Consider the following 16,495-nt stretch of genomic DNA (forward strand, 5'->3'; position numbering starts at 1 on the left):
GTTGGCTCCTGCAGGGTCCGTGTGCGTGTGTTTGTGTTGTATGTGCGTGTGAGCATCTGCACAATGCAGCCTGGGGAAAAACAAACGAATCACTCCTGTCTTATATGATCTGTGTGCAAAAAAAGGGCGAGCATCTGTGTGTGTGTGTTCATGTTCACAACACATAGAAGCAGAGTTAGGCCATTTGGCCCATCAAGTCTGCTCTGCCATCTTTTTTCCCTCTCAACCCCATTCTCCTAGCTTCTCCCCATAACCTTTGACACTCTACTAATCAAGAACCTATCAATCTCCGCTTTAAAGAAACTCAATGACTTGGTCTCCACTGCCGTCTGTGGCAATGAATTCCACAGATTCATCACCCTCTGGCCAAAGAAATTCGTCCTCATCTCCATTGTAAAAGTACGTTGTTATATTCTGAGGCTATGCCCTCTGGTCTCTGGTCTGTGCCCTCTAGACTCTTCGTATGGAATAATGTGTGGAATAAATAGCAGGTAAGGAAGGGAGAAGGGTTGCTTTGTGGTGGGTTGTAATCACTGTCTAACACCGATGGGTTCTACGCATGATTTTGAGCTGTGGAGCTGAGCAATGGGGTACCTTGGCAAGTAGCATCCGAAGCTGCTTTGTGTTAAACTCCTCCTCGAGCTTTGCCTTCTGTTCCTCTGTGAGGTATTGTTCTGCTGAAATCTGAAGCCAAAGAGATAATGGTAAGGGAAACTGGGACCTTGGAAATCCGATATCAAAACTGTAAATGTTGGAAATACTCAGCTGGTCAGGCAGCACCTGTGGCGAGAGAAAGAAGTTAACGTTCCAATTTCCAAGTTCCAACCTTCATCAGAATGGTCTGGTAATAAGACATTGATCTGAGATGTTAACTATATTGCCTGACCCATATTTCCAGCATTTTTCCTTTTTGGGAAATTAGTTAAAAAGGGTCATTGTCAGAACAGGTGAAAACCTGGGGAGTCTCTGTGCCCGAGATGCTGCTGCAAGCAAATACCTGTACCTCACTTTACCCTCCCCACCCTCACCCATGCATCTTCGCCATCCCCACCCTCACCCCCTCCCCGCCTTCACTCTCTCCCCATCATCACCCCTCCCCACCTCGCCCTCCCCACGTTCACCCCCTCCTCATCCTCACCCCCTCCCCAATTACACCCTCACCCCTACACCACCCTCACCCCCTCTCTACTCTCGCCCCCTCTCCTGCCGCTCCACCTGATACCACACCTGCTGCACAGTGCCAGGGAAGGGCAGATAGATCTGTACTTCTGTGTTCATCGCGGTGCAGCTCTGTACATCTCTGTACATCTCTGTACAGCTCTATGCAGCTCTGTACATCTCTGTACACCTCTGTATGACTCTATGCATCTCTGTACTGCACTGTGCATCTCCCTGCATCTCCGTACATCTCTGTACATCTCTGTACAGCACTGTGCCTCTCATTGCACCTCCCTGCATGTCCGTCCAGCTCCATAAATCCCCGTAGAGCTCTGTGCATCTCCATCCATCTCTGACGAATCCGGCTTTACCTCTGACTTGAGCACCTCCAGGTCTCTCTCGGGCTTCTCGTTGTTGCTCATGATGGGCACCCACACGTCCTCGTCCATGTCCAGTTGCATTATGATCTCCCTGATGCGCACGTTTCTGTCGTTCACTCGGGCGATCTCCAACTCCTTCTGCTTGTAGGTTGCGTCAAACTCCTTGTTGAACTCGGCTTTGATGTTGTAAATCATGTCCTTAAAGCAGCAGAAAGCAGAGATGAATGTCAGGCCAGACATGGAGAGGCCGGTATCGTCTCAGCCCACCCGCACTGGCCTAGCTAGGGTGCTCAGCTTGGACTGGTGGTGGGAGCGGAGGGTGCGAACAGGGACTCGGGGGACTTCGCGACGGCTGTTAATCTCAGAGTCCCTCAAATCTGCCCGACCCTGTAGAACCTGATGCATGTGACACTCACAGGCATACAGCACAGAAACAGGTTCTTCGGCCCATACTCATCCATGCCTCATCTACGCCCGTTTGTCTGCGTGTGGCCCATATCCCTATAAACATTTCCTATCCATGTACTTGTCCAAATGTCTTTTAAATACCTGCCTGAACTACTTCCACTGGCAGCTCGTTTCATACAATATACCCACCACCCTCTGTGTTGAAAAGTTGCCACTCGGGTTCCCATTAAACCTTTCTCCCCCTCACATTAAACCTCTTCTCTCTAGACCACACAATGATAATTGACCCACCAAACGGTCCTGTTTCACGTAGTCCAGCCTGCTCTTGTCCTGACCCATTCCACGGAGATTTGCCAAAGAGTAACAGCGTGAAACAGCGTGGAATGGAAGGACCCTGGGCTGGCGTTTGAGCTGCTCGGTGTACCTTGCTCACCTGCAAGAGGATGATCTGGTTAATCTTCTGATCCTTTGTGTGCAGCTCCAACTGTTTATACAAATAGGAGTTCATCAAACCATACAGGTACGTCAGGCTGCCCTTCACGGCCACGTTCTCCTCTTCCTTTGAGTCGTCTTCCTCTGCCTCCTCTTCTTCTTTGTCCTCCTTCTTAGGAGGTGTCTCAACGATGTCCTTCCGAGCCTGCAAGTAGAACGAGGAGAAAGCCCCGTCATTACCACGGTCTGTAGGAGCCTGAAGTCCCACACCACCAGCCTCAGGAACAGCTGCAGTCCACAGCCACACGTACCAACTACAGACCACCTCTTGCACTATCGCGGGCTTGGTTTCTTATTGTGTACTTTTGCCCAAATGTCTTGTGTTTGCACGGCCTATTTTCGCGGAGTCTTGTATAGTTTCTGTATAATTTATATATTTTGTGATGTCTATGTGCCTTTGTGCTGTTGCAAACAAGCTGTTCATTGTTTCTCCTGGTTCTCTCCTGAGATAGGACTGGGGCAGCACAGTCTGCAGGGGAGGAAAAGGTCAACACAGGGCTAGTAATTTATCAGGGTATGTACAGGCAGTGGAGAGAAATGGGCAGGTATTTCTAAAATCAAATCTTATGTTAATATGTTGGCTCTCTGCTGCAAGGCCCAAGGAACAACCGGGTGGACCATCCCGGTGAGCAAGGTGAACGGCCAGAGTTATGGTCTTTACAGTGCCTTAGTGCTGTTGGTGAACGGGAGAGAGCTGGGAAGGATACCTTCATGTCCATCAGTTCAATTATCCTCTGACATGTTATCTGTTTCAGCAAGTCCAGCTCCTTCTTGCTGCGCTCCCTCATCGAGTAATTGGTTATCGCTATACCTGAATAAAAGGCCTGAGGAAAAGGCAGAAACGTCAGAAGCCATTCTGCTGCTCCCACCTGCATTGTACTACCCCCCTGTACACTCACCCTCACCAAATCTCTGTACAGTAACCCCACAGTGTCCCTGACTTGTGTAACCAGTTCCCCATCACACACCGCACAGTGGGTGCTCACTAACGCTACAGCGTTCCTACCTTGTGTACGTCTGATCTCCGTCACATAACACACACCCCCTTGGTACATTCACCCCCATAACATCCCTGCCTTGTGTATACCAGCTCTCCACCGTCCATCTCCCCCAGTATTCACTCTGCAACGTCCCCTGCTCTCCATCGCACGTCACGCACCCCGTGTGCACGAAACCACAACATCCCTGGTGTGTATACCTGATCTCCGTCCTACTCCACACACCAGCTGTACACTGGCCCCTTGTGTCCCTGTGTTGTACAATAGCTGTCCGTCCCTGCCTCTGTACACAAACCCACAACGTCCCTGCCTTGTATAGCCACCTCTCCATCGCACACCACACACCCAGAGTACACAATGTTTCTCTCTTCTGTACAGCAGCTCTCCATCGCAACCCCCTCCCCCATAGACCAACTCTGCAATGCCCCTTGGCCCCTTCTTCAGGTAACTACCTCCGCTCTACTCCACCTGCCAGTCTTCACTATCACTCCCGGAGAACATTAACTCTGCATCGTTCCTCCCCTGAGGTTCAGGAATGCATCGCTCCTTTTAAATCTACACTCCCTCTCGTAGAACATAAAACACTCCAGACAGGAACAGGCTCTTCAGGGCACCATGTCTGTGCTGAACAGGATGCCAAATTAAACTAAATTCCAGTCCGGTTCCTATCACAACATTTAAAAGACATTTGGACAGGTACCTGGACTGGATCGGTTTAGAAGGATATGGGCCAAATGAAGGCAGGTGAGACTAGTGTCGAAGGAGCATCTTAGTTGGCATGGGCAAGTTGGGCCACAGGGCCTGTTTCGTTGCTGTATGCTCTGTCTTGTGAGACAAAGTGCAAAAGCCCAACATCTGGAGCAAATGTAAACGGGAAATGTGGAGAAGTTCAGGAAACACAAAAATGCTTCGAACTCTGAAGGCTTTTGCATTTTAATTAGAAGCCAGGGAAACACTGATGTGTGTCCAATGCAAACACATCAACAATACAAAGTATCATTGTTGAATCGAACCAGAAAAATATAATTAATCTAAATAGCAGTATTTTATTGCTGAAAGAGAAATTGGGGAAAATGCTAGTCCCTAATGTTAATTTAATAATTATATCTCCGAGACCATTATTGCTGGAGTAACTCAGCGGATAAGCCAGCATCTTGGAAGAACATGGAAATGTGACATTTCTCCAGTCTAAAGAACGGTCCCAACCTGAAACGTCACCCATCCTTTTCCTCCAGAGACGCTGCCTGACCCGCTGAGCTACTCCAGCACGTTGTGTCTATCATGGGGAATATGTTTATATTTTGCCCTGTGCTCCGATGAATTTTTGACTTACTATGAAGAAACAAAGTGTACCAAAATCAAGGTGTATCAACAATCTCTGTCCCCTTCCCTCTAGAATGTTACACCTCGGGTACTGTAGCTCTCTGATACCCCTCCCCTGGGTATATCTCCTGGCGCAGAAGCCCCTTCCACTTGAACACCAAGTGTCCATGAGTACCTGTGTTCCATCCCCTGACCCAGTGAGCCAGAGCTGCTCCCATGAGCCTGGTCTGGAGAGAGAGCCAGGCCTGTCCACCCCAAGGCTCACTGGGCACAGGCCGCTGCAAATTACCCACCATCTCCCCCTTACCTCCAGCATCCGGCCCTTCACTGACATCTGGTCCCAGCACTCCCTCTTGATCACCTCCCGCAGGTACTGGTTGGCCAGGTTCGTCATCTCGATGGACTCACGCACCTGTGGGCATGAAGGAACCACGAGCAGGTCAGAGAGACTGTATAACACAGTGGGCAGGGCTCACACCAGCTTCTCCCTAGCCTAGGGGAGATGCAGGCCCAGTGAACTAGATGCCCCGACCAACCATGATCCTGGGCACATGGGATGGGCATCACATACTGTTCCCCCAGGTTCATCCACACTGCCAAAACTGGGCACACACTGCCTCATATATTTCAAATGCTAGGCACACACCTGGTGTATTCCCCATGCCTGATGTCACTGGGGGTTGGGTAGGGTAGAGGGGGTAGGAATGTTATTAAAATTGTAGAATTCAGTGTTCATACCATTGGGTTGTAAGCTACCCATGTTGAAGGGACCTTTCTGTGTGAACCAAGCTTACACTGATTTTAATGTAAGGGTTTCCAATCAATAATTGAACGCAGCCAAACAACATGTTCTAACGCTGTTGCAAGATAATTCCGTACATCGACCCGAGGGAAGCTTGCTGTCTCAGACACGCACCTTGGCCACCTTCTCCTCTCCCTCAACGTGCAGCTTCTTCTGCTCCTTCATGTCCAGGTTAAACTCGTGCTGGTTCAGCCGCTCATTCTGAGGCACTCTCTCATTTTCCAGCATCATTATGTTGATCTGGGCAGAGGTAGAGGGGTGAGGCACGTTATACACAGCAGCGATCCACAGCAGTGATTCACAGCAGCTTCTTCTCCACTATCAGACTCTTGATACACCTCTCTTATGCTTAAATGTGCATTCCCCATCCCCCAGTCTACCTCATTATGACCCTTGCAATCTTTTACTTGCACTTCCTCTGTAACTCCAATGCCACCTTCTGCACTCTTGCATTTTCTTTCGCACTACCTGGATTGTACTCATGAAAGGTACAATTTGCCTAGATAGCACAAACAAAACAATGTTTTATATGGGATCTTCAAAATAATAAACCAATAATAATGCTTATACGACAGCACTCATCCTGCTCGGACTAATATATCCCTGACCCTCATTGTGACCGGTCGGTCAGGTTCTACAGTTTCCCTTCAGAGAAAAGTTAGGTAACATTTGGTCCCTGATGTGTTCATGATCCTAAAGATGGCTAGAAATGAGGAATTATCTTGGATCCAGCTGCAACCTATTTCCTCAAAGTATATTGATTGTATTATGACTGGTTGCTCTACAGACTTCAGCTTTGCACTACTTTGATTACCTAGTCTTATGGTTATTAATTTATTTTATTATTGAGTATTGTATCTTTATCTGTGTGTTATTGTTAATGGGCGTGCAAAGCTGCAGCAAATAAAAATTACATTGTTCTGTTTCTGGTACACATGACAATTAAACACTCTTGACTCTTTTATGCGACAACTCCGAACCATGGGTCAGAGAGTGAAGGCCGTTCGGCCCTTCACGTGCTCCCTGACCAATGGAATCAGATTGCGTGGCAAACAGGAACTCCGCTTTCCTGCCCTATCTCGATCCACTTCATTGGTTCGCTGATTTCTCTGGCTCTGCTCCTTGGACCTTCTCCTTATTCTTTAAACCTTAGAAATGCAGTGCAGACACAGGCCCTTCGGCCCACTGAATCCACGCCAACCAGCGATCATCCTGTACACTAACACTGTCCTGCGCACTCTGACTCTCTTAGTGAGCAAAATTCCAGAGATTTCAGCCTTGGAGGGTGAAATTATATATCTCTCTGAGTGCAGTAAAAGACAAGGCCCTGCACTGATAGGGGTGGGAAATGGTGCCTGGTGGATTGGGGAAAAGTTCACTGCAGCTCAGAGGTTAGGCTGCACGGGCTCCATTGAAACGCGAGGAGCAGGGAGTGCGGAGACTGCACGATGTGTGATGCTGGGAGCGGGAGTCTGACTGACCCCCTTGTCTCAGTGCAGTGGGGGGGGTTCTCCAGTCACTCTGCCTCAGCTTCTGCAAGGCTCCAAAGTCAGAGCCGAAGTAAGACTGGCGGCTGCAACAAACGGATGGATTCGGGGGTGCTTACCGTTTGACGAAGTTTCTTGATTCCTTCCTTCAGATGAGCTTTGACATCTGCGTGGTGGAAGTTGTCTTTCTTGATGGCCTGGAGAAATATAGATGTGACAATCAACCCAATCAATCACGTCAAAGGCCCACAGTCCACAGTGGCTCAGGCTCAGAGCTCTGAAGATTGATGCCCCTGGTTTCTCTGTCCTCTGGGCAGCACCGTGTTGGCGACCAGCTCAGACCAGACCAGACCTGGGGTTGAAACTTGAGTTCAAGGTCCATTGGTCAAAGCATAATTCAAACTATGAAGAAAAAGGATGAGTAACGTTTCGGGTCAGGATGCTTCTTCAGTGGGTCTGAGGAAGGGTCTCAAGCCGAAATGCCATCCATCCTTTTGCTCCAGAGATGGTGCCTGACCCACTGAGTTACTGCAGCAATTTGTGTCTGCCTTTGGTGTAAACCAGCATCTGCAGTTATTTGTTTCTACAATTCAAACTAATTATCAGTGAAAATCTGAAGAAGGCTCTCAACCCAAAACGTCACATATCCATATCCTGTGAAGTGAAAACCTGAATAGAGAAATTGTTGGAATTTTATTAAATTATATAATATTACGAAAAGGAAGTTCTGCTATAACGGGAATTTCCACACCGCTAATTAGAAATAACGTGACTGAGGGATTAGTGAATATCGTTTGAATCATCTGGGCTGAATTGGTTATAACGCAAATTAGATTGAGAACCAGAGAACCATCTCAAAGTTACTTTGCAGAAGCAGAAAAAACCTGTCTTGAAAAAAATTTAGAGACTGTTTCCATGTAACTTTCCTGCAGTAACCAGACGCCGCTGTCTCTACAGTTGTCGGTTTCACCATGGGACGCCATTGAGATTGACAAGGAATTGCTTTCATTGACACCTGTGCAACAATACTCTATTAAACTATGTGACACATATATTCTTAGCTTGCAGTACCAAAAATAAACTTATAGCGATTTTAAAAATTGTGTTTGAAAATCCTGCGGGAAAAATAACTTTGTTATTGCGAGTCTGAAACATTGTAGTGCCTAACTTCCTTTTCACCATTGACATAATTGATTTTATAATGTGTTACTCTATAACGTAAGGTTTTCTGGTAATGTAACCGTAGTAGAACTGCCTGTATATTCATTAAAGAAGGCCACCATCATGCCTCTGGTTGGGGCTGCAGAAGGCTCCTGTTTCATCATGGTTTATTGTCTGTCAGGGAACGAGGGACGGACCATTGCGACTGAGCCTAACAACTGGTTAGCTCTGACGTCTGCCCACAGCACACCCTGCCCCAGCATCCACCCGCTTTACTGGTTGAGCCCCGTCTCTCTTACAGTGGCAGCTCCATCAGGATCGGTAAGGTGAGCCAAGCTGGCACATGGGAGCCCAGATAGGGAACCCTGACGGGCTGCTGGGTGACAGCAGGCGTCACTGTAGGGCTGGAGCCACAAATGGTTGCAGATGCTGGAGACTTGAGCAAAAATGTTGGAGAAACTGATCTGACTCCAGACCCTGAGTCCCTCCAGCACTTTGTGTTCTGCTCAGGATTCCAGTGTCTGCGGTAACGTGGGTCTCCATTTTCTAGCAGTGGGATTAATGTACACAGCGTTGGGCCAATCTATCTCACCCCTCTGCAGGATCGGTCCCTCCACCACCTTTTTCTGACTTGATCAGTAGTCTTCCCTCAGGGTGCCCTTCTCTGCCAAGGACTTACTTCTAAATCACACACAGTGCTGGAGTAATTCAGCGGGTCGGACAGCATCTCAGGAGAACATGGATACGTGACGTTTCTCCAGTTTAAAGAAGGGATCCAACCCGAAACCTCACCAGTCCATGTTTTCCAGAGATGCTGCCTGACAGGCTAAGTTACTCCAACACTTAGTGTCTTTATTGTAAACCAGCATCTGCAGTTTCTTGTTTCTCCGAGGACTTACTTGTTTATTCTTTTTTTCCAGCCAGCTTTCCGTCAACCGAGTTGTCAACCTTTCATCGTGCGACCGCTGGGATTCGGACGGGGAGCTGTAGGAGATGATGGAGGTTATGGAGTACGTGGGGCTTTTGGGCATGGGGACATGGGTGTCCTCCATCCCATCCTGTGACACCAATGAAAGGGCACAGCATTAGAAATGACTGCAACCTAAAGGGGGCATTCCTACCAACACAAAGGGCATTCACATTGATTGTGTTCATCAAAACCTGCCACTGCTGTGTGATGATGCCCGCCAGCAACAATAGCAGATGCCAAGACCTCGGAAAATATGGATCATCTCTCATATCTTGGGGAACCGTGTCTTTTGGAAAGGCAGACGTTGATAATAAAACACCTAATTGGTTTTGGCTTTCTGAGGATAAGTGATAATATCCTATTGTTTGCCTCAGAGGCTTCAACTGTCTGCAGCACAAGAGAAGGAATCACAGAATCACAGTTATGAAGTCATACAGCACAAAAACAGGCCATTCGCCCAACTTGTCCATGCTGACCAAGATACCCCATCTAAGCTAGTCCCACCTGCCCGCATCTGGCCCCCGTCCTTCTAAAGCTTTCCTATCAATGTACCAAATGTATTTTAAATGGTTTTACCTGTACCTGCCTCCTCTGGCAGCTTGGTCCATGTACCCAACACCCTGTGTGTGAATAGGTTGCCCCTCGGGTTCCTATTAATTCTCTCCCCTCTCATTCTTACTGAAGGCAAGCATACTGTACGCCTTCTTTACCACCCGATCTACATGTGCTGCCACCTTCAGTGAGCTATGAACTTGGGGATTCTAAGATACCTCTGCACATCAATGCTGACAAGGGTCTTGTCATTAACTGCATACCCTCTCTTCCTTACATTCAACCTCCCAAAGTGCAACACCTCACACTTACTTGCATTCAGCTCCATCTGCCATTTCTCCGCCCATTTCTGCAGCTGACCTAAATCCCGCTGTATCTTCTGACAGCCTTCCTCACTGCCTGCAACTCCTTCAATTTTGGTGTCATCAGCAAAGCTACTGACCAACCCATCAACATTAAAGTCATTTATACATATCATAAAGAGTCGAGGTCCCAGCACAGATTCCTGTGGAACTCCACTGGTCACAGGCCTCCAGCCAGAATATCTTCCTTCCACTACAACTCTCTGTCTTCGAAGAATCAGCCAGTGTTGAATCTGTACGACCAGGTCACTGTGAATCCCGTACATCTAAATCTTCTGGATCAGCCTACCATGAGAGACTTTGTCAAAAGCCTTACTAAAATCCATGAATGCAACATCCACCGTCCTTCATCAATCTCCTCCGTCACCTCAATGACTCAAAACATTCTCAGAGCATCCTCACAAATTGCATTTCCACCCACTGAAGGGGATCCCAGACCTGTGACTGCTCAGAATGGAGGAAGAGAATTTGAGACGGCACTGAGAACCTTACGGTCCTCAGACAAGAGCACACAGAAGCCCAGACACGAGGGTGAGAGAGGGGACCCTGTCCCAATCGCCTCATTCACCAAATCCTACCTCATCTGGATCTGTGGGTCCTACCTCATCAGTGACCTGAGACCCACATCCTGGGCCCCAGGGGATATCTAAGGAAGAGCCTCCCTTCGTCATTACTGGTTGCACATTCACCCACCCCGTAATCTGGGTCCCGACCTGAAACGCCACCCATCCATGTTCTCCAGAGATGCTGCCTGACCCACTGAGTTACTCCAGCACCTTATGTCTGGGGTTCTGCTCATTCTACCTCCACTTCCTTTAAAGCTCCCTGAATCAAGCTCCCCAGAGCCATCATGGGACATCTTCCTCTGTTGAGGGAGGTACATAATTGAAACAGGTTGATATTATTTGGTCTTCTGCCGGGCCAGTCAACTGGTGAGTCATTGCAAACTAATTAGGCAGTCACAGCAACAAGAACGATAACAGTTGTACTTATGCACTTTGAACTCAGCACTACTCTTCACCAATAGAGGCTTCGGTTCCATCATGCCCAGCACTTTGTTCTCTGCCTTGGAGGTCTGGCTCAGCAGTGAAAACATTGAGACACTGGATTCTACTGCTGTCTTACTCCGCAATGTGTTCTCCGTGTCAAACCTAAACAAAACAAACATCGTCAGTGGGGCAGGGAAGAAGTGGTCAAAGCCAGACTGAGAGGCCAAGCGAGCGATGGGGGAGCCTGGTTGAGCGGTGACGTGGGTGGTGGTCCTGGACAATATCTTGTGCGCGGGAGGGGGGTGGGGAACCAGATCCAGGGACCGCAGCCAGTCACTGATAAATGTCACAGGAAAGTAGTCACCGAACTACACAGCACAGAAACAGGCCCTTTGGCCCATCTTGTCCACGTTGACCAAGTTGGCATTTGGGCTAGTTCTATTTGCCTGAATTTGGCCCATACCCCTTCCTACATATCTGACAAAATATCTTTTAAAATACATAATTGTATCCATTTCTACAGCTTCCTCTGGCAGCTCATTTCAGATACGAACTATCCTCTGAGTGAAAACTTTGCCCCTGAGAATCTTCTTTAATCTCTCCCCTCACATCTTAATCCTGTGCCCTCTAGCTTTAGAATCCTCTATCTTGAGAACAGGACTGTAAGCGTTCACTTTATCCATGCCCTTTATAATCTTCTACACCTCAATCAGATCAACCCCCAGCCTCCCACGCCCCCAAAGAAGAGTCCCAGCCTATCCAACCTCTCCCTGTAACTCAAGCCCACAAACCCAGCTAACATCCTGGTGAATCTCTTCTGCACCCTTTCCAGCTTAATGGCATTATTCCCAATCCAAGAAAAAATCTTTAGCCAGAGATTGGGGAGAATGTGGAATCCACCCCTCCTTGAGTAGGGTGAAAGGCTGGATAAACACATAGGAGAAAGGAACGAGATCATTCAATGGGGTTAGCTGAAATACATTGTGAGTTTTATGTGATTAAGACTCCTCCGACTCCCCTCCCCGACTCCCATTGAAACCTCTAAACCAGGACTGAGGGACCATTTTTGGGACGGGGCAGATAGATTGAAAGTCCAGAACAGCAATGATTTAATGGAAGGAAGAGGTTGGAAGGACTGAATGGCCTCTTCTTAATTCCCGTGATCACGTCACCTACTTTGATGAGAAGCAGATGAGAGTGCCGTCATGAGCGCCAGTGGTCAGAACTGCCTGGCGATCCAAGGAAAAGTCCACCGACCTCAGTCCCCCGGAGCGGTCCGAGTGACATTGGGTCTCGAAGTACATCTCCTGGTGGTGGGAAACAGTCGGCTGGTTATCTGCAAACAAATCAATTCCAGTTCCCACTGAACCAACTCCAGAGGGGATCACGCTCAATTTAGATTCCAAAATGTAAGCTAAAACATCACCATCAGAGTAAACCTCTAAGCACATGAGGATGTGTGTGGGAGAGGAATGTGGAGCTTGGGGTGGGTGGGGGAATCTTGTGTGGGGGGGGGGGATGGTTAGGGGCGGCAGCTTGAAGGGGGGGGGGCGTGGGGGGGGTCAACTTTGGGGGGAGCTTGGGAGGGAGCTTGGTGGTGCAGTTTGGGTGAGAGCTTGAGGGGGAAGCTAGGGGGGGGTTGGAGAGGCAGGCTTTGGGGTGGGCAGCTTGGTTAGACAATAGACAATAGGTGCAGGAGGAGGTCATTCGGCCCTTCGAGCCAGCACCGCCATTCAATGTGATCATGGCTGATCATTCTCAATCAGTACCCTGTTCCTGCCTTCTCCCCATATGCCCTGACTCCGCTATCCTTAAGAGCTCTATCTAGCTCTCTCTTGAATGCATTCAGAGAATTGGCCTCCACTGCCTTCTGAGGCAGAGAATTCCACAGATTCACAACTCTCTGACTGAAAAAGTTTTTCCTCATCTGAGTTCTAAATGGCCTACCCCTTATTCTTAAACGGTGGCCCCTTGTTCTGGACTCCCCCAACATTGGGAACATGTTTCCTGTCTCTAACGTGTCCAACCCCTTAATAATCTTATACGTTTTGATAAGATTCCCTCTCATCCTTCTAATTAGGAGGGGGAGTGTGGGAGTCTGCTATATATTGAGTAAAACACAAAGTGCTGGAGGAACTCAGTGAGTCTGGCAGCATCTGTGGAGGGAATGGACCAATGTTGTTCTAGGTTGGGACCCGTCTGCACTGGTTCCCTCCACAGATGCTGCCCGACCCAACAAATTCCTCCAGCACTGTGTTTTGCTCGGGACTCCACCGTGATTGTAATTCCCCGCGAGGTGTACTTTGCTGCTCCACCTCAGAGCACAGGCACACCACTGGCGTTGCCGACCCACACCACTGCTCACCATGCTGTTGGCATTTCTGATCTGAATGAATCCGTCCCTGGCTGCAGACGCCAAGTATTCCTGATCCTGGGAGAGGTGGAGGAATCCTGGTCCCAGCTGGTGGGCTTGCACCTTGACCTGTGGGTTCAGGCTAAATGTTTCGTTGTTCACATCCTGGGCAGAGTGAGAGAGAGGGAAGGTCGTGAAATGAAACCAGCTGTTACTGGGACAAAACAGAGGGGGCAGGGGGAGGGGGGAGAGAGGGAGAGAGGTGGTGTGAAAGAGTGGGTCTGGAGTGCATCTGCATGGAAGAGTGAATGGTGGAGTGGGAGAGAAGGAAGGAAAAGTGAGAGGCAATGGAGAGTACGTTTCAGAGAGTGATGTGGAAAAAAGCAGGAAGATGAGCATTACTACTGAACTGTGAGTGGTGTAAGAGAGAGGGGAGTGAGTGAGTGAGGGTGGGGAGTGAGAAAGAGTGGGGTGTGAGTGAGTGAGGAATGAGTGTGTGAGAGTGGGGAGTGAGTATGGGTGAGAGTGAGAGTGGAGAATGACTGTGAGTAAGAGTGGGAACTGGGTGCGTGAGGAATTAGTGTGTGAGAGTGGGGAGTGAGTGTGAGTGAGTGAGAGAGTGAGAGTGGGTGAGTGGGGAATTAGTGTGTGAGAGTGGGGAGTGAGTGTGAGTGAGTGAGAGAGTGAGAGTGGGTGAGTGGGGAATTAGCGTGTGAGAGTGGGGAGTGAGTGAGTGAGTGAGAGAGTGAGAGTGGGGTATGAGTGAGTGGGGAATGAGTGCGTGAGAGTGGGGAGTACGTGTGAGTGAGAGTGGTGAGTGAGTGGGGAATTAATGTTTGAGTGCGGGGAATGAGTGTGAGTGAGAGAGTGAGACTGGGGAGTGAGTGAGAGTGAGAGTGAGCGAGTGGGGCAGGTATGTGTGTGAGAGTGGGGATGGTGTGAGAGAGTGAGAGTGGAGAGTGAGTGAAAGAGTTGTGAAAAAAGTGCATGTGTGTGATTGCATGAGCAGAGGAGAACAAGATGGCAAATGTAGGTGTGAGAGAGGGAGTGTGAGAGAGAGGGTGAGAGAGAGGGTGAGAGAGAAAAAGATACAGAGTGAGGGAGTGAGGGAGGGAGGTTGAGAGAGAGAGAGAGAGAGAGAGAGAGAGAGAGAGAGAGAGAGAGAGAGAGAGAGAGAGAGAGAGAGAGAGAGAGAGAGAGAGAGAGAGAGAGAGAGAGAGAGAGAGAGAGAGAGAGAGAGAGAGAGAGAGAGAGAGAGAGAGAGAGAGAGAGAGAGAGAGAGAGAGAGAGAGAGAGAGAGAGAGAGAGAGCAGGAAGCGTGTATGAGAGAGTTGGAAGGAAGAGTGGTGACTAGGTAGTGGTGGCGAGAGCAGGGAGAGTGTGGGGCATGGAGATTGGGTAGGAAGGGTGGGGGGGAGGGGGCAGAGGTACCTTGATGATCTTGTACTTGTGGATGCTGCGGGTCGGACTGCAAAACCCGTACAGATTATCATCAGAGTCGTGGACTGCAGAGGTGAGGGGCAGACTGGTTTGACAGGACATCTTCTTAATGGCCGCATCACTCATCATTCCTCGGTTATCGATGTACGTTGAAGCTGAACAATAAGTGAACAAGATGGAACTTAATCAGTAGAACAACATCAAATGGTCCACACATATATGCACACAAACACACGCACATGCACACAAACACACGCACATGCACACTTACACACACACTCACACAGGCACACGCACACACCAGTCTCTCCGTGCAAGCATAGACACTGATCTCTGCACAACCATTCACCCGTTTCTGCACACGCAGAGGTTGAGCAGGCTGGGACTGTATTCCCTGCAGCACAGGAGGATGAGCGGTGATCTGATAGAGGTGTATAGAATTATGAGGGGCATAGATAGGGTAAATGCAGTCTTTTACTCAGGGTGGGGAAATCAAGAGAAGGGAAAGATTTAATAGGAATTTGAGGGGCATTCACATGGAGGGCTGTGGGTAGACGGAAAAAGCTGCCACAGGAGGAAGTTGAAGCAGGTACTATAACAATATTTTAAAAACATTTGGACAGATACGTGGAAAGGAAAGGTTTAGAGGGATAGGGGCCAAAAATAGGGGAGTAGCGTAGATGGGGCATTGTGGTTGACATGGACAGGTTGGGCCAAAGGGTCTGTTTCTGTGGTGTATCTCTTTATGAAACTATAAGTGGGCCACACCACCTTCGCAAGGACAATGTTGTCCACAGGGGCCAGATCATAATCAAAATGAATAAATTAAACTGGAATCAGTGTTTTTACAGACTGCCCAGTGCCAGGATGGCCTGCCTACCTGCAACAACCTCTCCCAGCAGCTGAAACATGGTTAGCTTGGTCCCTCCATGACATTTGTGCTCTCCAGGCTGACAGGCCAGTGTCAGGCAGTCCACCTTCTTGCTCAACTTGTTCAAAACAACAGACACCCCCAAAATCTCAGCTTTTATTTCTGTTCAGACACAAAAGGAGCAAACGGTGAAAAATACGGGTGCGGCAACAACAGTCGAAGAATCACAGTTCAGTCAAAACCTCGAGCACAGCAAGGGGAACGATCAGCAGGCGCAAAGTGGGGAAACATTTATAAACAGGTTGGGGTTTTTTAGTCTGTCTCCAACCCAGGATGTTCCTGTTATAGGATGGTGATGAGGCACCAAAGTGGAACCAAACTCAGTACCCAACACTGTGGTGCCTCAACAATACCGCCAAGTGGGACTAGCTGAGATGGAGCATCTTGGTTGACATGGGTATGTTGGGCTAAAGGGCCTATTTCCATGCTGTATGACTGTACAACTAAGTATTTGCAGTCCATATTGTCTGCAGATGATGCAAAGAAAGGAGGCAAATTTTGAAGAGGAGGGTTTGCCACGAACACAAGGAGTTTGGAAAGGAATATAGGTAGGTCAAACCAAGATGGGGTCCAATTTGAGGAGACGTAAGCGTGTCAGCTTTGGGAGGAAGAATATAAAAGCAAAACGTTGTCTAAAATTAGTTTTCAACCCAAAACGTTGTCTGTTCGTTCCCTTTACTGATGTTGCC

The 16,495-nt window shown here is 48.6% G+C and overlaps 1 protein-coding gene across 2 annotated transcripts in view; it reads right to left on the reverse strand.

Annotated features, from left to right (window-relative positions):
• Positions 1–16,495, reverse strand: part of cfap43 (cilia and flagella associated protein 43) — a 63,874-nt gene that overhangs the window by 21,232 nt on the left and 26,147 nt on the right. The window contains exons 13-25 of one of the 2 annotated variants that reach the window (XM_078412787.1): positions 15,756–15,908; positions 14,867–15,030; positions 13,448–13,600; positions 12,259–12,389; positions 11,115–11,244; positions 9,109–9,267; positions 7,168–7,245; positions 5,676–5,801; positions 5,067–5,171; positions 3,146–3,262; positions 2,380–2,583; positions 1,530–1,736; positions 595–684 (exon numbers count right to left, since the gene is read on the reverse strand). In XM_078412787.1, the coding sequence (XP_078268913.1) occupies positions 595–684; positions 1,530–1,736; positions 2,380–2,583; positions 3,146–3,262; positions 5,067–5,171; positions 5,676–5,801; positions 7,168–7,245; positions 9,109–9,267; positions 11,115–11,244; positions 12,259–12,389; positions 13,448–13,600; positions 14,867–15,030; positions 15,756–15,908 (1,817 nt within the window). The remainder of the gene's footprint in view (positions 1–594; positions 685–1,529; positions 1,737–2,379; positions 2,584–3,145; positions 3,263–5,066; positions 5,172–5,675; positions 5,802–7,167; positions 7,246–9,108; positions 9,268–11,114; positions 11,245–12,258; positions 12,390–13,447; positions 13,601–14,866; positions 15,031–15,755; positions 15,909–16,495) is intronic. The other variant, XM_078412788.1, reaches the window with a different exon arrangement.

Source organism: Rhinoraja longicauda, chromosome 16 (assembly GCF_053455715.1).
Source record: "Rhinoraja longicauda isolate Sanriku21f chromosome 16, sRhiLon1.1, whole genome shotgun sequence".
In the NCBI taxonomy this organism is placed as follows: domain Eukaryota; kingdom Metazoa; phylum Chordata; class Chondrichthyes; order Rajiformes; family Arhynchobatidae; genus Rhinoraja; species Rhinoraja longicauda.